The sequence below is a fragment of the Anolis sagrei genome, chromosome 2 (assembly GCF_037176765.1).
Source record: "Anolis sagrei isolate rAnoSag1 chromosome 2, rAnoSag1.mat, whole genome shotgun sequence".
Classification (NCBI taxonomy): domain Eukaryota; kingdom Metazoa; phylum Chordata; class Lepidosauria; order Squamata; family Dactyloidae; genus Anolis; species Anolis sagrei.
This window is the reverse complement of record NC_090022.1, coordinates 219,821,487-219,842,727: the sequence shown is the minus strand read 5'-3', so window position 1 is coordinate 219,842,727 and position 21,241 is coordinate 219,821,487. Positions and strand designations below refer to the sequence as shown.

The 21,241-nt window shown below is 40.0% G+C and overlaps 1 protein-coding gene across 3 annotated transcripts in view; it reads right to left on the bottom strand.

Moving 5' to 3' along the window:
• Window positions 1–21,241, bottom strand: part of GLIS3 (GLIS family zinc finger 3) — a 204,245-nt gene that overhangs the window by 15,471 nt on the left and 167,533 nt on the right. For all 3 annotated transcript variants that reach the window (XM_067464418.1, XM_060762272.2, XM_060762273.2), the window contains 2 exons: window positions 17,193–17,343; window positions 10,493–10,677 (listed from right to left, as the gene is read on the bottom strand). In XM_067464418.1, the coding sequence (XP_067320519.1) occupies window positions 10,493–10,677; window positions 17,193–17,343 (336 nt within the window). The remainder of the gene's footprint in view (window positions 1–10,492; window positions 10,678–17,192; window positions 17,344–21,241) is intronic.

Below are 21,241 nucleotides of genomic sequence, written 5' to 3'. Positions count from 1 at the left end.
GAGAATTATTTTTCTGACTAATGATGTGGGGTTAGTTACTTAGCTGTCAAGCACAATAAAATAATCAAGGCTGAATGTACATTAGCAATTATCTCTTGAACCGTAACTTTACATTTAAAAGCAACCACAAATGGCCTACAAAGTGAAGTAAATAACTCTTGGAAACTATCATGTTCTCGGATTAATGTTCTAATAGTACAATGCTCTGCATGTCGTCCCCCCCCCCCCCCCCCAGAAATAAGTCCTTCTGTTTTCAGTGCTGCTTCCTCACCAGCAAGTGTGCTTAATTTTCTGGCTGAGAGAAAAGGGCTACATATTTTGTCTGTAATGTAACTTCAGATTGAAGACATAGAGTAGCAGAAAAATCATTCCTTACTGCCATAATTGCTTCTGCAAAAGCTGTCCAGCTGAACTGTTTCGAGTGGTCAGAAGACTACTACATACTGGTCCTCAAGGAGAAATCCTTGACCATTCATCAGCCTGCTTTGAAGAATTTGAAAGGCACTTTGCAGACAAAGTCGCTCAGAACTGTTGTGACTTGGATGCTGCTATTGATACAGTTCCAATGGAAGTAACTTTGACTCCTGTTTGTCCAGTGTTGATGGATACCTTTCAATTTGTGCAGCCTGAGGATGTGGACAGGATTCTAAGAGAGGTGAGAGCTACCTCATGTATTCTAGATCCTTGCCCTTCCTGGCTGATCAAACAGGCCAGAGGGGGACTGGCAAAGTGGGTGAAGATGGTGGTCAATGCCTCCTTGGAACAAGGCAAAGTTCCAACTTGCCTAAAGGAGGCACTTGTGAGACCTATATTTTAAAAGCCATCCCTGAACCCCTCTATAATGGACAATTATCAGCCAGTGTCCAACCTTCGCTTTCTGAGCAAGGTTCTGAAGCATATGGTGGCCTCTCAACTCCAGGGATTTCTGGATGAAATTGATGATCTAGATCCATTCCAATCTGGTTTCAGGCCGGGCTATGGAACAGAGACAGTTTTGGTCACCTATGCAGAAAGCTAGATGGGGGGGGGGGGGGGTGAGTGTCCCTGTTGGTTCTCCTGGACATCTCAGTGGCTTTCAATACCATTGACCATGGTATCCTTCTGGGCCATCTCACTGGGATGGGATTGGGAAGCACTGTTTTACAGTGGCTCCGGTCCTCCCTGGAAGGCCGTACTAAGAAGGTGGTGCTGAGGGACTCTTGTTTGAACCCCTGGCCATTGATCTGTGGGGTTCCTCAGGGTTCCATTTTGTCCCCCATGCTGTTTAACATATACATGAAACCACTGGGAGAGGTCACCCAGAGTTTTGGCATAAGATGCTACCTATATACAGATGACACCCAGCTCTACTACTGCTTCCCACCTAATTCCAAGGAAGCTGTTCTGACCCTAAACCAGTGCATGTCATCAGTAATGGACTGAATGAGTGCAAACAAATTGAAACTTAATCTAGACAAGACAGAAGTACTACTCATCAGTTGAAAGGTAGGTAAGAAAATAGAGATCTAGCCTTGGGATTTCACTCCCCCTGAAGACACAAGTCTGCAGTTTGGGGATCCTCCTGGACAAAACACTGAACCTGGAGGCCCATGTATCAGTGATGGCCAGAAGGACCTTTGCTCAATTAAAACTTGTGCGTTAATTAGGCCATGCCTTGAGAAGCCAGATCTGGTCATGGGGGCAGACGCCTTTGTTACATCCCATCTGGATTACTGTAATGCGCTTTACATAGGGCTGCCTCTGAATAGTGCTTGGAAACTTCAACTGGTCCAAAGAGCTGCAGCCAAGTTGCTCACTGGAGATGGCTACAGGGAGCACACAACTCCCATTGCAGCAGCTCCGCTGGCTGCCAGTTTGGTTCTGGCACAATTCAAAGTGCTTGTTATTACCTTTAAAGCCTTAGATAATTCAGGCCTAGGCTATTTGGCTGACCGTGACTCCTCGTACAAACCTGCCCAGGCCCTGAGATCTTCAGGAGAGGCCCTTCTCTTGGTTCCACCTCCATCTGAAGCTTGATTGGTGGGAACGAGAGCGCGGGCTTTCCTTCGGTCTCTGCCCCTCATCTCTGGAACTTCCAGGGAGCCAGAACGGCCCACTCCTTGTTGTCCTTCCGGCGGTGGCAGGCTAAAACCTTTTTTATTTAGACAGGCTTTTAAGGATTAAATTGTTTAAGATTGAGTCAGGTTGTGCTGTGGTTTTAACTTGAATATGCATTGAATATGCTTGAATGGTTTTTATCTGTGGATTTTTAATACTGTTTTAATTTAATTCTGTTTAATGTATATCTGTATATTTTAAATTGAGTACTAATGCTTTTATGTTAAGCCGCTTTGAGTCCCCTTCGGGAGAGATAAAGCGGGGTATAAATAAATACTATAATGATGATGATGATGTAGTAAGGTCTAAGGAAACCAAAAACACTTCTAGCCATATCCTATGCAATTAATCTAGTAAAGGTTATGTAAAGAATAGACTATCAACTTTTCCCCCACTCAGGCTTCCTATACTCATTTATAGAGAACACAATCCCAACCACTAAGCCAAAAGACACATTCAAATGTCAATCTCAGCAATGTTTTTTTAATACCACAAGAACAATGTTTTACAGGTTATTAAAAGTGGCAACTTTGCTGCATTATTAATGCAATGAATTCATAAATTGTGCAACAGAAATGCTTCCCCATGTTTGTCAAGTGAATACTTCGCCATCCTTGGCTTCAGCTGATTACTTCAAGTAGTTGGGGAAACTGGTGATATTTCCTTCATTATCAGCCTGGAAAACCTACTTTTTTGGATACCCAGCACCTAGAATCCTCCAGCCAGACATTTGGCAATATCACTTGGGAGGACAACGTGGGGCAGACATTGGTGCTTAGCTAACGGTAGGATAATTGCTACTTGGGTTGGCTGCAAGTGTTTCCCTTTAAGAATATAATACACTATTATTTGGTGTATCACTTATTTTATAATCCTTCTTTAGTCCAATATATTCTATTTGCTTCTTAATTAACATATAGTACAAAGACATCAAATATCTCCATGGCGACAGTATCTATAAAATGTCATCCCTGGAGTTTGCTAAGATTTTGGGGGAGTGATGCCCCTGCCTATTTATTAACTAGTGGTGTGAATTAATTTGTCTAATACAATAGATGTGCTAATCAGACTCTTTAGATATTGTTGTTATTTGCTGTTGAGTCAAATTCCCTATGAATGAGAAACCTCCAGGAGACCCTGTTGTCAACAGCCCTGCTAAAATCTTGCAGATCTATCTTACATTCCAGAATGTATCCCCGTTCTTTTCAATTTTATATTGGGTTAAAATGAAATCAAACCAGAGAGGTAGTATAAAAGGTATATGATCATACTGGGAGCTGACAGAAAATATTCTGGAATAAACAACATGAATGGATCTCCAAAATAAATCTGGAAAGAACAAGAATAAAAGATGGCACTTTCTGGTCACTGGATGTGCCTCTAAATATACAGAATTGAAGCAATGCAAACATTGATCTGAGTCACCTTTGCTGCAGCATTATCTTCTGTGATCTAGACAGACTAGTTGGCTTGTGATGTGGCTTATCCAACCCTTTATAAAAGATCACAGCTAATATTGAATTCAGTGCATCATTTTCACTCCAGATGAGGTATTTAGAACTTCATCCTAAAATCGTAGCACAGTTTTTTAGAGAATACAATGCTGTGCCCATTATAGCTCTACACTTCGCTACTTCTCCCACTTCTCCCATATAATCTGCCCTGAACACTTAAGTCCTCTGGAGGGCATCTGCTGCAGCCTGCCAGAACCCGACTGGTAATCGTTACCCAGAGGACTTTTTAATCGGCCGCCCCACAACCGTGGAACAATATGCTGGTAGAGCTTCAACAGATAGATCAGTTGTCAGAATTTAATACACAAGTGAAAACCTATCCCTTCCGGCAGGCCTACCAAGATAGTTTTAATGATGAATTTTAAACTTCTACTCTATGTCTAACTTTTTCTTTGTGTATTTTAATATGTATTTTATGGAAATGTGTTTTAATATGAAATTCTATGGTGTGTTTTTAAATGATTATGTGTTTTAGCTATGTTGTAACCCATCTCGAGTCATGAGGAGGGGCAAGTAATAAAATTGTTGTTGTTGTTGTTGTTGTCCGAATTCCTGATCCCCCAAACCAGTTACTTTACTCTCAGCTCAAGAATGGAAAACGGAATGTCAGTGTACAACAAAAGAAATTTAAAAGATGGGCTTAAAATTAACCTTAAAAATGTGGCATAAACACCAAGAACTCAGAAGCCCTGGCTTTCAACTGGTCTAACTGGAGGTCAGCTGTTATTTTGAAGAGGCACAAATAGAGGGCAAAAGGGAAAAATGTGCCAAGAGGAAGACTACTTCTGGAAGACAATCATACTCAGTCGCAAGGGATCACCTATGATGTTGATAGCTCTACATACTATCACTTTGATTAAGTGTTCCAATTGTGTCTGGAAATATTAGCTGGTGATAATGTTAAAGATGTAAAGATGTAGTCCTACAGATGTTGATGACCAGCAACATGCTACCCTTATTGTCCACCACATTTGCTATGCCTCAGGGGAGTACAGAGCTAGTACACAATAGTTTTGCAATTTCCAAAGATATAATCTGCTGAAGTGGAACATGGAGTGCCCTTGTCCCCTATATTAGGAGTCTCAACTCTTCTGGACTGGCAGACACATTTTGAGAAAGTGTCATGGATACTTGGTTTTCGAAGGCTTTCCTGGCCAGAATCACTGGGTTTTTAAAAAAATCTAGAATCAGGACAGTGAATAAAGAACAACACTCAGAAAACAAGGAATTCCACACAGGAAACAATCAGGGCCAGTTAACATCTCCCAACAAAGGATTCCCCCAGGCAGGAGGCAGCCAGGCTTTGAAGCTTCAAGGCTATCCAATGATAATCAAGCCGGCCAATTGCAACATTCACACTTGCCTCAAGCAGGCAAGAGTTCTTTCTCTCACTCTGGACTTTCCACAGATATATAAACCCCACTTGTCCAGTTTCCAATAGACCTCACAACCTCTGAAGATGCCTGCCATAGATGTGGGTGAAATGTCAGGAGAGAATGCTTCTGGATTTTATATGACCTGTCGATAAGTCAATATTGTTCCACAAATAAGGGAAAGCACAATGCCGTCAGAGATAAGAATTAAGCTACAGTATTCACATTCACCCATGAATAAGCCAAACCAAGTTTTTTTAGTTTATTTTGTAATTAAAATTTCTAGAGTTATACCAGAGTATTATAGGGTAACCTATCCAAGAACTTGAGATCTGGTTTGAACCTCAGAACACAAAACCTTTCAATCTAATTTTCTGGTCTAATAAAAAACATGCACTGGCTTCCTCTCTTCCTTTTTCCAAAACAGACACTGAGAATGGCTGTTTCTCTTTCTTCCTCCTCCTGTTTATTCAACAAAGAAGCAATGCCTTTGTACATCTGAGTGTGGAGCTAACAGAGAAGCAGCAGCTAACTGAATCTTTTCTAAAACCAGCCTCAAATCTGTATTGCTCTGAGTACTGCCTCGATGTGGACGTGTAGAAAGCATAATAGATTTTGTACAGTGATAATGAATTTTCTCTAGTGCGAGTGCAGTAATAGCAAGTAAGAGCAGTGCAATGCGTACACCTTTTTTTTTTTTTTTTTTGAATTGGAGCAATTACTTGTAGAATTAGTCATTCTTTCCCTCCCGGTGTAAGCAGCTGTCAAGCACTGAAAAAGTACATTATGAAGTGGAGTATGCTGTAGCTGATATGAAAGGTTATTAGGCGTTTATTTGACTGCAACATCGCTTCACTTGCAACACCCACTGATTTCATTGAGTTTTGAAGATCTCCTGTTTTTTCAACATAGGAAACCATTTACAACCTGTTTTGTTCAAAAGTGTTTCTTTTTGGCAGAGAAACTCCTTTTCTTTTTAGTACAGCCAATTTAAACCTAGCTGACAAGTTTAAGGCTACGTATTGAGACAGAAAAATGTCACTATTGTTGGCAGCAGATTGAGCTGAAAGTTCAGTGGCAAGAGCTATAGCCCTCTAAATCATGTGAAGGCGGCACAAGAATGGTAGGAAACAAAGGCTAACAGAGTTTTCCCTGCTACCTGATATATATACCAAATAGATGAGGCTTATGAAGCTGCTCCATGGGATTGTTCAACTGAATTGTAATAACATGACCCAGGACAACAGGGCATTTCCCCCCCCCTTTTTTTTTTTCTGTAGCTACCAAGAAACTTAATACTTTTCAACTTTTAAACAAAATACAACACAAAGCAGCATTATTGCTTTCCATTTGCTGCAGTAGAGTAGTTGAATGAGAAAAGGTGATTTACAGAGCAAAGATGTCAGCCCAATGAACAGGTTTGAAGAATGGTGCTTTGCAACTCTTCCCATAAGTGATTGAAAGTATATATATTTGTCAGCATCCCACATTAGGACACACACGTATGTTTTATAGTGGTGAATAATACAGCTTAAATCAAATATTGCACCAGTGGATGTCTGCTAGTGTGATGGAACTGCCCCATAAATCTGCTCCAGAGGGTTTCCCAGCTCCATGGAATAGATTTCTCTGTGTGCCGAGAAGCAGGGAGGGGGGAATAAAGAAGAGAAGAAAGTGGTTTTTTCCTACATTTACTGATGGAAACAGCCCCATCAGTAGATAGCACTGAATCTTGCTCCTTGGGATTAGAGTCATAGAGTTAGAAGAGACCTCGTGAGCTATTCAATCCAACCTCCTGCCAAGAAGCAGGAAAATCGCATTCAAAGCACCCCCAATGGCCATCCAGCTTCTGTTTAAAAGTCTCCAAAGAAGGAGCCTCCCCCACACTCCAGGGCAGAGAGTTCCACTGCTGAACAGCTCTCACAGTCAGGAAGTTCTTCCTCATGTTCAGGTGGAATCTCCTTTCCTGTAGTTTGAAGCCATTGTTCTGCATCCTAGTCTCCAGGGCAGCAGAAAAGAAACTTTCTCCCTCCTCCCTATGACTTCCCCTGACATATTTATACACAGCCATCAACTGAATAAACTACTTACTACTACTACTACTACTACTACTAGAAGCTCTGAACTTTCTGTATAGGACTGGCCTGGGGCAATGTGAGCTGGGTACTAAGGTGAAAGATGATCCCAAATGAGCTTGGAAGTCTCTGTTTTGTTAATCATACTTTCTGTAGTTGAGTAACAAATATTTTGAAAACACTTCTCTCCACCAATGCTACAGGTTGTATGGGTGTTGGCTGCAAAAATATACTTTTCTTTTAGGTCATGTAATGATAATGATCCACAACTGTATAGGACAAAAACAGACTGAAGTGGGCAAAGACATTTCAGCTTTTGAGAATTCTTGAAAAACACTGTCCAACATGTTTGGTGTTTACCCTCCTAAATCTCTTGTATAAGCTTATTATTAAATGCAGAACTGTACAAGCCCGGAAGCAGATTTTTGAGCAGTTGTTTGTACCAAACTAGCACTATGTTCACATGGATCTTGCATAGAATTTGTAGGATTTCTATACTAAAACTTTAAAACTTTCTGGATCCTCACCCCTGACACTGTAACAACAATTTTGGAATGTTGAGGCGATAGAACAGGCATGGGCAAACTTTGGCCCTCCACGTGTTTTGGACTTCAACTCCCACAATTTGTAATAGTCTACCGGCCGGTAGGCTTTTAAAAATTGTGGGAGTTGAAGTCCAAAACACCTGGAGGGCCAAAGTTTGCCCATGTCTGCTATAGGACATGGGCAAACTTTGCAAAATGTTGAAACATTTTGAAGAAATGGTGGGGAGGAATTGAATAACAATGTTATTAAAAGTTAAATTTCCTTCCCTACGCATTTATATTTATGTACAAAAAAGTATTTTTGCAAATAATAATAACAATAATAATAATTCCCCACCTTTCTCCCCATGGGGTTGCAAGGCGGCTATGGGGACTCAAGATAAAAATATGCATTTTTTTCTGTTCCAAAAGCCAATCTTTTTTTTGCATGAATACATTTTTTGCTGAAATGTGTTACATGCCAAAAAATCTTGCAGTTGACTATTTTCACAATGAAATATTTTGATGTGATGAGATAAACTTTCTTGCTGAGGATGAGAAAATGTATGAGCATTCTTTATATCCCCAGTGGGAATTCAAAATATACCATTCTGAGTGTAGGTTACAATGCTGCCAATATGGAACTATTATCACCCACACTGCCTGCATGGTGATAATGAATAGCTTTCTGATTACACTTCATTATACCTTCAGTTAAAGAGATCAAATACTTCTCCAGTGGCAGTAGCATTCTGTGTTAATGTTGATGGTACGTCAGTTTGTTAGAGCATGAACTGTTGCTGATGCTAAGTATATTAAGTGGTTGTGAAGGAGAAAAAAGGAGGAGAAGGAGAAGAGGAAGGGGAGGAACCACCACCACTTTTTTTCTTTTCTTTTTTCCGTATCAGAAGCAGCTTGAGAAATTGCAAGCCGCTTCTGGTGTGAGAGAATTGGCTGTCTCAAGGACGTTGCCCAGAGGATGCTGGGTTGTTTTGATGTTTTACCATCCTTGTGGGAGGCTTCTCTCATGTCCCCGCATGGAGAGCCAGAGCTGACAGAGGGAGCTCATCCGTGCTCTTCCCAGATTCGAACCTCTGACCTGTCGGCCTTCAATCCTGGTGGCATAAGGGTTTAAACCATTGCACCACTGGGGACTCCTTACCACTAATGCAACAAGGTAAACCCAAATTTGGGGTTTTGTATATACTACAGAAAGCAAGAAAATGTAAATACTAGGCATGGTTAAGTCTAGTCGGAATCCTCGTTATTCGGAATAAAGTTGGGAAAAATTCTTTTTGAAGTGATTTCAAAGTTTTTAAAAAACCGGAAGTCCCTTTGCCCTTTCTGAAGCCTTTTCACCATTTTTGTTATGACTCATGAAGTGAGTCAGAAATTATTTAGCTTTTCCCCACTTCTGGTCCCTGGCCTCGGCTCAAGCCAGAGAAGCCAGTTTTAAATCCAGAGAAGTGAGTTATAAACCAGAGAAGCATGAATTTGCTCCCCTTCTGTTTCAAGCCAGAGAAGCCAGCCAGTTTTAAAGCCAGAGAAGTGAGTTATAAACTAGAGAAGCATGAATTTGCTCCGCTTCTGTCTCAAGCCAGAGAACCGAGCAAGTTTTAAAGCCAGAGAAGCGAGTTATAAACCAGAGAAGAATGAATTTGCTCCCCTTCTGTCTCAAGCCAGAGAAGTCAGTTTTAAACTGGAGAAGGAAGGAATTTCCTCTGTTTGCTTTTCCCTGCTCCTGGAGTAAAACAACTACTTTCAAAGTAAAGACCACACAATGAAACAGGAAATAACACTTTCAAACTATTAACGAAAGGATTTGGAAGTCTTGGAAGTTTCAAAAAGTTTTGAATTTTTTTTTCTGTGAAAATCGGAATTGACATTAGAATCAAACCACCGGCGCCCCCTACATCTGAAATGAGTTTTGAACCATTTTTTAAAGATCAAACAAGCCTAGTAAATACATTTCATTTTGCATAATTTACTTTACCCATGTTTGTTACAGTAAGGAGTAAAGAACCACAGTTAACCCTCCCATTTGCGGGAGTTAGGGGCACAGGACTCCTGTACAAATAAAAAACTGCAAATAAAGGAATCACTGCATTTTTTTTTTACCAGAGACAATAACTCTTTATACCAATGGTTCTAAACCTGTGGGTCACCAGGTGTTTTGGCCTTCAACTCCCAGAAATCCCAGCCAGTTTTCCAAAACATCTGGGGACCTACTGGTTGAGAACCACTGCTTTAGACAATTCTAGGTTTTCCAGCATGACTCTAGGGTTGAATTTCACTGGAGGCTGACCACAGAATCACATTTAAGAACCTAGAGATTCCTAGAGAGATGTTTTCCTTAGAAAATTATAAGCCCTCCAGCATAACAGGTTAAAACCATAGAATCATACTGGAGAACCTAAAAAGGAACATTTTAAACAAATCCATGAATAATCAAATCCACAAAAGTCACTACAACAAACGTGGAGGGTTCGCTGGAATGCAAAAACTTTGTTTCTTGGTATCCCAAAGCACCACAGCATTGCTCTCTGACTTTAGATATTCAACTGAACATGCTGAATCATATTTTGACATTTATGTAGAGTAGAAATAAGTTTTTTTAAAAAAATAAAGAGAAGATCGAGGATTTATATTTCCCCAGTCAACAGTGTCTAATTTTGTTCCTCTTTGTGTATCAAGAATGGTAGATACATATAACTTAAGACAAACATGGACCAAATGAATAAAACAGCTAACAACTGAAAATATGAATTTGGGATGAGTACATAATTTCAGCCTGTATTTACAACTTTATTGATAAAGATCTAGATATAGATGTTTTTTGTACATTTGAACATCCCAGTTAGTCCCACAACACAGATTCAGAATAAGGCTGGGGCAATGTATCTACTTACCTTGGATTTGGATGCTGTTTGGCTGAAGAGTGGGATGTTTTGATGGGTCATACACCTTCAAATGAGTCCCCACAAGTTGCTGGCCATTGGAGCACTGTGCTGTCCCTTTCTGCATCAAGGGAGAGGGAACAGAAATTCTCCTGGGGCTTATATGATGAGGAGAAAAAGGAGCAGATGTGGAAAATCTGAGAAATTAAGAAAACAAAATATGCAATCATAAATGATCAGACTTGGGTCATATGGGATAATATGTAATTCGCAGTAATGCGATTTGCAAGGAACAAGGTACTACAAATGAAGTTTTCCACCCTAATCTTTAACCCAAACTCTATAATGACAGATGAAATGTGTTCCAGCTTGCTTTTACCCTTCTGGGGATGTTTAGGCAGGACAGTAGTTCTCCCCCTCCTCCTCCTTCTGTTTCTTCTTCATGACATCCCTTCAAATATTTAAAGATGGCTTTCATAACACCACTCAGTCATATTTTCTCCCACCTCAGTGATTTTCAACCTGTGGGCCGCCAGGTGCTTTGGCCTACAACTCCCAGAAATCCCAGGCAGTTTACCAGAACAGGATGTGGCACTGTAAAGTTCTATCAAGTGAGAGGGAAGTAAATATCCCCCCACACCTCCCAAACTTGACCTTTCAAGCTCCAGATGTCCACTCTCAACATGGCTACATCTTCAAAGGGGAGAGACAGTGGCAGGGAGAAGGAAGGAGGAAAGACAAAGTCTTGTTTGGTAAACATGGATAGGAATGTGGGGGAAGAATCCCTCAGCCTAATCCTATCTCTAGTCTATCTATTTATTGAGGTCTGGAAGCTTGATGACACAAGAGACTTGTGCAGACCAGGGATGAAACCCAACAGACCTAAAGAGGCCATAGTGGTGAATGTACACCAAGGCATCCACATGATGCACAGGTTCCATTACCTTAGCACAGTCTTTTCCTGTATTAAAATCAAGCTGTCTGATACTCCAGAGTTTCAGGGAATTTGGGGCCAGGGTAAAGAGTTGGGCTGCTTACTATTTAGAAGCAGACGTGACTGTTCACAGAGTCATAACAGTTTCCCCAGGCTTGGACAGGCCAGGGACAGGGGATGGCACTTACCTTCCTATGTTGTTTTGATCGTAGCAGTAACTACCAGGCATCAAACTGGTGATGGTGGTCATTTAACACTTGTGCTGGAGAAGGGGTGGGGGAGGAGTGATTCCTCCTTTCCCTCTCTTCTCTCTCATTACTCTAGCTAACATCATGACAGGCATGGCTTTCATGCCTGTGGTTGCTACTATGACCAGATCGATGGGGGTAAGTAAGGGTGGCACAGCTGAGCAGTGCAGATACCCACCAGCCAGAGCCAGCTCACCAGCTGGCCATGCAGACTTCAGCTATGCTGATCTGGAGAAGCCTGCTCCAGACCAGCATCTCCATTTCTGACAGGTATACATGACCCTGTAGATTAACCTCCAAAAGCGGAAACTCTGACTTCCATAAGGCAGGAGTGCAGACCTTTAAATCAGAAAAGCATTGCAATTCTGTTTGTTACTTTTCCCCTGCACCTCTCCCATTTTGATTGATAGGAAAAGATTATTGATTTACTTTAAGGGATCAGAACAATGTCTATAGCTGTCTTTCTTATGTAAAGAAATCTGGAACATCATTGTGAGTGTAAGCGTGCTGAGGGCTCTTGCATAATTTCACCTCTGAAAATCCAATCAATGAAAAATGGCTTTAACTGTCAGCTAACAGTTGAAGCAAAAATCCTCTAGAAAATCTTTACATACAAGCACAGTTTTGAAGATTTCAAATGGGATTTAACATTGGAGAAAACCTTCCAGATGATAATACAGTATTTTGAATAGCCAAGCATATCTTTTTATTAGACTTTAGTGCTTTTTATAATGATTTATGAATCTGGTCATGAATTCCTGGCTCGCTCAAGTTGGTGACTATAGCATTCTACTTATATCGCTTTCCCATCTCACAAAAGAGAAAGTTGGCCTTGCTTCAGTCCAGATTTGTCCCCAAATAAATCACAGTGTGTTACTGGGGAAACAGCAAATTAAATTTTGCATGCACAACCATCTATACCAGCTTGCAACCACAAGGAAACTGATAGTAGGAATGGAGACCATGCCCTGCAGTCCACACAAGTAATCACAAACCAGATTATTACTTTTTCTTTTTTGTTGCAAAAAGAAAGAATTCTGACTTCAAAGCCTGAGAAGATCAGCTCATACAAAGATGTATTATTCACGTCTTCACTGCCGAGAACCTACCCATGGAACTGAAGGCCAAAACATCTGAAGACCCACAGGTTGAGAACCACAATTCTTTTTTTTAAAAAAAAATACTTTTTATTGTGGTTTTAGAACCACAATTCTAAAACATGTGTTTTAATATCCTGATTGCAATATTTCCATACCCCCCAACATTTCAGAGATGTAATCAAACCACATGCAGTTAAGAGATATCAGAGTATGGGCAACATGGCAAAAGTAATTAATGAGAAAAAAAGAGACCAGAAGAGGTTGCCATACCTTGCTACTTCATCACACTAAATAATGAATTCACTTTAAATTTGGTTTCTGCCTTCTGCAGAATTCCGGGGTTTGTAGTTTAGTGAGGCTGTTAAAGGCTCCTTCCTAAACTACAAACCCCAGAATTCTACAGAAGGCAGAAACCAGATTTAAAGTGGATTTATTCTCTAGTGTGATGAGGGTTTGGCCTTAGCCTACAGGGAAGAACAGTATTCTGCTCCTCCTTTCTTCTTTGCCCCGCTGAATTAACTGGTCTTGAATTCAGTTTGAAGCAAGGGAAGGAAACCAGGCACAAAGGTAGAAAGTAAAAGGAGGCAAGGGTAGAAAGAAGAAGGAGGAGAGACAATCTGGGACATTTTAAAAGCAGCTGAAGAAGTTAGAATTGAGATTATCCCTGCAAATTTGGGACAACTGGAGGATGGTGAGTGAGCACTTTCCAAATATTAAAAATCCTTCAAATATTGAAAATAAAAATGGCTCTTACTGTATCATATAAAAAGTTTTTTCCAAAAAATATAACAATTAAAGAACACATAAATAGATGGGTTTAATTTCACAGTGGACATAGTTGTGCTGTCTCTTAGAGACAACTATTGTAACACAAAGACGTTAAACAATATTCGGTATCTTAGTAGGTCCTTATGCAAAAGAGAATGGAATTCAGTGACCTGGTATGTTTTACCAAGATACCAAATGAGGAAAAACTTGCTCATATTGTGCAGTGGAAAAAACACTGATAGATTATACAGCTATGTAATATAATATGCCCAATAACTCAAAAGGAAGCTCATTAGCTGCATAATGTAACATTGGAAATTCAGTTGTAGATAAGAGATGCCCAACTTCTGGGAGCTATTTTTCACTTGACTCCAGTCCCTTGACTCCCATTTTTTAAAAAATAGACACTTTTAGTTTCTTTTAAAAATCTGGCTAATCACAAACTCCATTGACATGTTTTTTTTCCAGCATAGGGAGCTGAACAGGTAACAGGTAAGTTATCAGTTTTCAACAGTGGATCTGTTTATTGTGCAATTCTTAGCCATTCTTTCCTATATTTAGCATTTTCGGATTAAGATATTCATTAAAAAGTAACACATTATAAATGTGGCACTCATAAAACAGTTTGTGTAATGCCTTTTAAAAATTAATGCTTACATGAAAACATTCAGTTTATAAAATAATGTCCCAAGCTTTGCACCTTTCATTCCTTTTCACATTATGAATTACACTTCATCTTGAGCATGTTGGTAGACAAGGTGGCATCAATGCACAGAAAATAAATAAACAGCAACATGACTGTGAGGAGTGAAGTTAGACTCGGATAGGGACAATCTTGATGGCAGTAACAGCAGCTTGAAGTTAGGGGGCATGAACCAGAAATAAACAACAAATACACAATCTAAAAAGCATACAGTACGCATTGAATACAAGAATCTGGCAAAGAACATGACAGCCTAGAAGCAAGGAGCAGAACTGCAAAATAAAAACAGAAACGGGGAAGAAGATTCTGTGAAGCAAGCCTGGAAAGGAAAAGAGATTCAAACCAGAGCCCAGATTTTTGTATTGTAGATAATGATCAGAGATGAAGACTAACAACATTATTGCACTATGGTTTAATGGTGAATTTAGGCATTCCAAATCCATCCTTGTAGAAATCAAAAACACACCGAGATAGCCCCTCTCCAGATTGCCTGATTCCCCTAATAACTCTCTTAAAATACAGTCACATTCTCTGCTTACCACACCATCTCATAGAATACACTTCCCAAGCCATATATTGCCCTTCATAGGCCATGACCTCCCATTTTTTTACCAGAAGGACCATGCAATTTCACAATTTAGGTCTTTATTGCCAGAGTCCACCATTTTATGTTTTCATTACTGTGCCATTTCACAGTAGCGCAGTAATATACTTTTGAGGTTTGTCGTGTAGGTGTAAATCTCTCTGTTTTGTTGTTCATTCGTTCAGTCGTCTCCGACTCTTTTTGACCTCATGGACCAGCCCACGCCAGAGCTCCCTGTCAGCCGTCACCACCCCCAGCTCCTTCAAGGTCAGTCCAGTCACTTCAAGGATGCCATCCATCCATCTTGCCCTTGGTCGGCCCCTCTTCCTTTTACCTTCCACTTTCCCCAGCATAATTGTCTTCTCTAAGCTTTGCTGTCTCCTCATGATGTGGCCAAAGTACTTCAACTTTGTCTCTAGTATCCTTCCCTCCAGTGAGCAGCCGGGCTTTATTTCCTGGAGGATGGATTGGTTGGATCTTCTCGCAGTCCAAGGCACTCTCAGAACTTTCCTCCAGCACCACAGCTCAAAAGCATCTATCTTCCTTCGCTCAGCCTTCCCTAAGGTCCAGCTCTCACATCCGTAGGTTACTACAGGGAATACCATGGCTTTGACTATGCGGATCTTTGTTGCCAGTGTGATGTTTCTACTCTTTACTATTTTATCGAGATTGGACATTGCTCTCCTCCCAAGAAGTAAGCGTCTTCTGATTTCCTGGCCACAGTCTGCATCTGCAGTAATCTTTGCACCTAGAAATACAAAGTCTGTCACGGCCTCCACATTTTCTCCCTCTATTTACCAGTTGTCAATAATTCTTGTTACCATAATCTTGGTTTTTTTGATGTTTAGCTGCAGCCCAGCTTTTGCACTTTCTTCTTTCACCTTGATTAGAAGGCTCTTCAGCTCCTCCTCGCTTTTGGCCATCAGAGTGGTGTCATCTGCATATCTGAGGTTGTTAATGTTTCTTCCAGCAATCTTAACCCCAGCCTTGCATTCGTCAAGCCCCTCTCTCTCTCTGTACTTCCCAGCAAAATAGATATGTATGACATAAGTAGTAGTAGTTGTAACAGTAATAGCAGTATTTACATCCTGCATTATGACTATTCTGAATCTCAATCTTTTATATATTAGTTTGTGCTGCCAGGGGTTGGTACAGTTATCGGTTTTACATTACTATGGTGTTTTAATAGTCCAGAAATAAGTAAAGTTATGAGATCATATTTTAATCAGCAGGAAACAGCTCCTGACTGTATCAATCTGTTCCCATTTTATTTATAATCTGCTCTGCCCGTCTGTTCTCAATCATAGTGTTATTTCATAATTTCATTGATTGTATTGTTCTGAAGACACCCCCAGCATTTGTGGAGTGCAAGTGACTTTTGCTTTTTGAATAGCTTGCATCTATTTATAGAAGCTGAGGACAGAGGGGAAAGCACGAGGAGAGAGAAACTGGAACATTTAAAAGCAGCTAAAAAGTGGGACGACAGAGGATTAATCAGGACTGTCCTCCTAAATGGGAACAAATGTTCTTATCAATAACATAATTTTAGAAAATACAGCATCTTTGTGCAAACATAGCTGTCAATCATTTGTACTGCAGGCTGCGTATTTATGATACAAGTAACAAGAGTAACTTAACAATGCCAAAGCAAAACCCTTCACCGTGCCAAACTATGCACAACACAGTATTTTGGAATACATGATCCAAAGTGTGTGTACTACTTCCATTTGAACTGTAGTCTCATCTTTAGACAAATTAACTGAAGGGAAGTAAAGATTTGACAAATATAAAAAGTGACCAATACGTGGAAGAATGATTATTCTGTGTCCTAATCTTGTTGTGTATCAAATAATAATAATAGGACACAGCAAACAAGATCACTATGCTAGCTTTTGTATTTGAGGTCAGACACTTCACAAGTGTCTAGGACTGTGTGATGTATTGGCGAATAATGTGTGCAGATCCAAGTAGGGTGGCCCTTTTCAGGCTGACAGATGGTGATTTTGTCAGCACGGATTGTTTTTAAGTGCAGGCCAAGTCTTTAAGCACTGCACCCAGTGTGCTGAGCACCACTGGGACCACCTTTACTGGCTTGTCCCAGAGTCTTTGCAGTTCGATCTTTAAATCCTCATATCGTGTAAGCTTTTCCAGTTATTATTATGTCATCAGCTTTCAGTCATGTCTCTTATATCAAAGAATGTCTCTTTCAACCTTGCTCTTTTCAGGGCATCACAGTTGGACAAAACATATTATGATTCTTTTTTTAAAAAAAACTCGTACATTTTAGACATAAGAACATTGGGTTTGCTGATTTTGACACCAAAACCTTTTGAAATACCGCAATGATAACTTCACACGGTCCTTTTGTGGCCTTACCTCTCTTTTCCAGAGTCTCCTGTAGTGAGAGGGAGTCCTGGGCCACCATGAATGTTGTGTCCTGGTGAACTGTGGCTCACAGAGAGTGACGAGGTCATAACATCTACTGCCGTTGTACTTTGGCTTGACTGATTACTTGAGAACAGTGCAGCTGCAATAAAAGCAAAAACATCTATGCATTATATAATAATAATAACTATAATAATAAAACGTCAATAATAAAAATTATGACTTTTGCAGACTCCTCATGCAGACTCAGCATTTCAGATATGTGAAGAAGATAAACCAACCTTAAAGGTACAGCAGTGTAAAAACAACAACCGTGACAGTCTTTTAAAAAGAATCACGAATCTCTGAAAACAAGTTCTGATCTTTGTTTGAAAAATTGTAACATTTGATATGAGCTATTTTGTACTACAAGAAGAACACATTCTTTATTGCTGTAGTTTTCCTTGGTTAGAAGTGAGAGGCTGGTTCATCCTTCAAGAACCATGAGCAGAACCTATTTATTGCTTGAAACGGAACAGAGAAAATGGTTGGAACCTGACAGAAAAATAGCAGCCTTTCTATAGATCAGTACCTGTCCTGGATGAAAGTACTGTCATACATGTCACAATGACTCAAGGCAGGACTGCCTCCCAAGTCCAATAAGACAGCTTCCATATTTGAACCAATCCTAAACGCATATGACTGACCCTCCCCAGCCTACACACACATTTTTATCCTGTTCTCCTTGTCTCCATCTTTGCTTCTTCTCTGTCTTCTCCCACTCACTAGTAAAATGTTGAGGTCTTTCAGATATACGTCTCCTTAAAAGAAAGTTTCTCTATCAAACACCATGTATTTGGGTGGCACGATTCTTAACACTAAAATTTGGAAAATATAAAAACAATTTACACTGGCTGAAGACTGAAATCCATCTCCAACCTTTTCTTGATACTTCCAAATAACTGGAGATTTCTTACTTGGATTGGTTTTGTAGTCCAATTCTTCTTGATACTCCAACCTTCAGTTTCCTCAGGACACAAACCTCTCAGAACCCCACCTTCACTAAAGTCCAACCTTCCAAAACCTCAGCAAGAAGCAGCCCTTTTGCTCTTTTATTACTCTGGCTGTAATTGCACAATGGTAGCAGGGTGGTTTGGCTCTTTCTGCTTGCTGCCCTGATCCTTACACTACTTGTTGCTTAAGAAATGATAAAAACTCTAACAAAAGGTGTCTCAACTTAAGCTTTATCAGCAATCCTTGTTTCTACTACAAGCCATTTTTTAATCCACTTGTCAGAGAGACAGACAGCGAGGTAAACACTTCAGAACAAGGGGGCAGTCAGCTAAGGAAACATTACATGGGTGTTAACCATTCCCTATGCTATCGAAAGTTTGAGTGTGTGTGTGTGTGAAGATAGATAGATAGATAGATAGATAGATAGATAGATAGATAGGCTGGAGTTACACTTAAAACATGTGCCTGTTCCAACTTACATACAAATTCAACTTAAGAACTACAGAACCTAACTTGTTCATAACTTGGGGACTGCCTGTATTATATCTACTGAAAATGTAATAGATATATATTCAGTACATGGGTATAGCTAGAAAAAATTCATGTCAAAAATGAAGAGACTATGGCACCAGGAGCTGAAAAACCGTAATTCAGACTCCATTTAAAACAAATCAGCATTGTGAAAGATAAACTGTCACATTTCAGTGACAGGATTGCCATGTTTCGGGTGCCAGCTGAAATCTCAGGGGACTGATATGTTTCTACAAGTCTCCAGATAAAAAGACAAATCTCAGGGCTTCAAAGGTCTTGGCTCCCAGCCCTTTCCCACTCTCTAAGCAACAGGGCCCAATGGCTATGTATTTTGAAGTGGTGAGTGAGATTTAGGAAAGCTTTCTGGGGCTTTATAAGTTTTTCCCTACTGTCATTACTTGTTTTTCCTTCTTAGCCATGCTTCTGAAGAAATAATTTTACAGCAACACATTTCTCCTTCAACAAGTAGAAAAATCCATTGCAATTGTAAATTTACAGTGGTATCTACCATCAACATAGCAACAAGAAGATCTCTGTATGCAGATCTCTGGGAAGGATTTGTACGTGAATTGCACCCATGGGACAGCTACAATAACTGTGTTTTTTTTTTTTTACACTGATTAAGGAAACCTTAACGCAGCATTTGACATTTACTCTGATGGTTTTCAAAAAGGCATTTGAGGTGGATGAGTCAGTTTCAGGAATGTTATTGGTTTCATTAGCTCATATCTATCCCATCATTCCTCCAAAGAGTTCATGCATTGCTTCCCCTTTCCTTAATCCTCACAACCATCATCTCGAGTAGATTTGTCTAAGAGTGAATGTTTGGTCCAGTATCCTCCAGCGAGTTTCATGGTTCAATGGGACCTAGAATGTGGATCTTCCAAGTCCCAGGCCCAGTCTCTAAAGTGAAACCTTTTATAAACAGTAAGCCTTAAAACATCTTGTTTTAATCATGTTTTTGTGGGTGCATTTGCAGAAAAGCAGAATGAAGATGAGAAGTATGAACACACAAGTAGTCTATATGTGTTCGTGCTCACACCACTTTCTGGAAGAGTATTTTTTAGGAAAAAAAAATTCCACAGGGTTATTTTATAGAAAACACATTTAATGAAGAGTAACAATGATGGTGGTGTTAAGGGAAAGAGGAGACGATATCCAGACTCTTGTGTTCATCATAAGTAGTGGAACACTGGAAATAAGGCTTGTTCATGCACAGCTGGGACTCAGATGTTTCTGTGCCAATGAAGTGTTCAGTCTAATTAATAATAGACATAAATGAAAAGATCCAATACCAATTAAACCAGGCAGTTTCTAAATCATACTAAGCTCTTTTCAGGGGACATGGACTGGAATCCTATTGAGCAGTTAAGACTATATAACAAATGTAGTTGTTACAAGCAGTCCCCAAATTACTAACAAGATAGGTTCTGTAGGTTTGTTCTTAAGTTTGATTTGTATGTAAGTCAGAACAGGGACATTTTAAAGTGTATCTCCAGCCATGTGTGTGTGTGTGTGTATAGCTGGAACTACACTTAAAAATGCCTCTGTTCTGACTTAGATATATATTTAAAAAATTGGCCCATTGTGGAAAAAAAGATTAGTGATAAAGCTTCAGTGGAGACACCTCTTCCCCATGATAACTCTTCTAGGAGAGAATTTCCCTTCCAAGGGCTTGATTTTTCTCACTTGCTGTTGTCTAATCCCCTCTCTTAACTATGAGTCATTTGTAATTCGAGGACTGCCTGTAGTTACTGAGTTTTGTGCAGTGAATTATTTGTCCAACCCCTTCCCTTGTTCCTCAGGGAAGAGCTGACTCCCATTTCTACACTCTCCTGTGAGTGATCTCCACTGCAAGAGACAGAATTAGGATCTCTCTCACAATTCCCCCCATTTTGGAAGGAGTGAGTCAGAATGGCAGTCAGCTGCTTTCCAGATGACATGGGTTTGGGTCCAAAATTATGGACTTTGGTATGAACCATGGATAAGTTGTGGGCCATTCCACGGAGAGGGGAAAGTACCTATTCTGCCTCAGGGAAGCCACTCACCCCTGAGCATCACCAGCATTTTCCCCAACCAGTGGGAGGTGGGTTCAGTGCTTATTTTAGGTTTTCCTACAATGGAACAAGCTCTTACCTTTTACAACTCTACTCAGAGAAGGTGATGGTTCCTTTTTTGATAAGACTCACACTGACCCATGGATAAGTTGACACAAGTTTTTGAGTTGATTTTTTAACTAAAATATCTAGATTTATACATGAGTATGTAGGGTAGATATGCAATCTTATTTTGTTCATGCAAAGAAGAACCAGAAATTTCAAATGTTCTTCTTTCCATCAGGCATCTGGCATTCTCATTTGGTTCTTGTTTTGCACATTCTTCAATCTATATATATAAATTTGTTAGGGGCATCCAACGAGGAAACAAAACTCAAAAACCCCCCAACGAAACTTAACCAAAATTCCCATGCCCATAACACAACCCACAAGGTACAAACATATCTACTCAAAATGAAA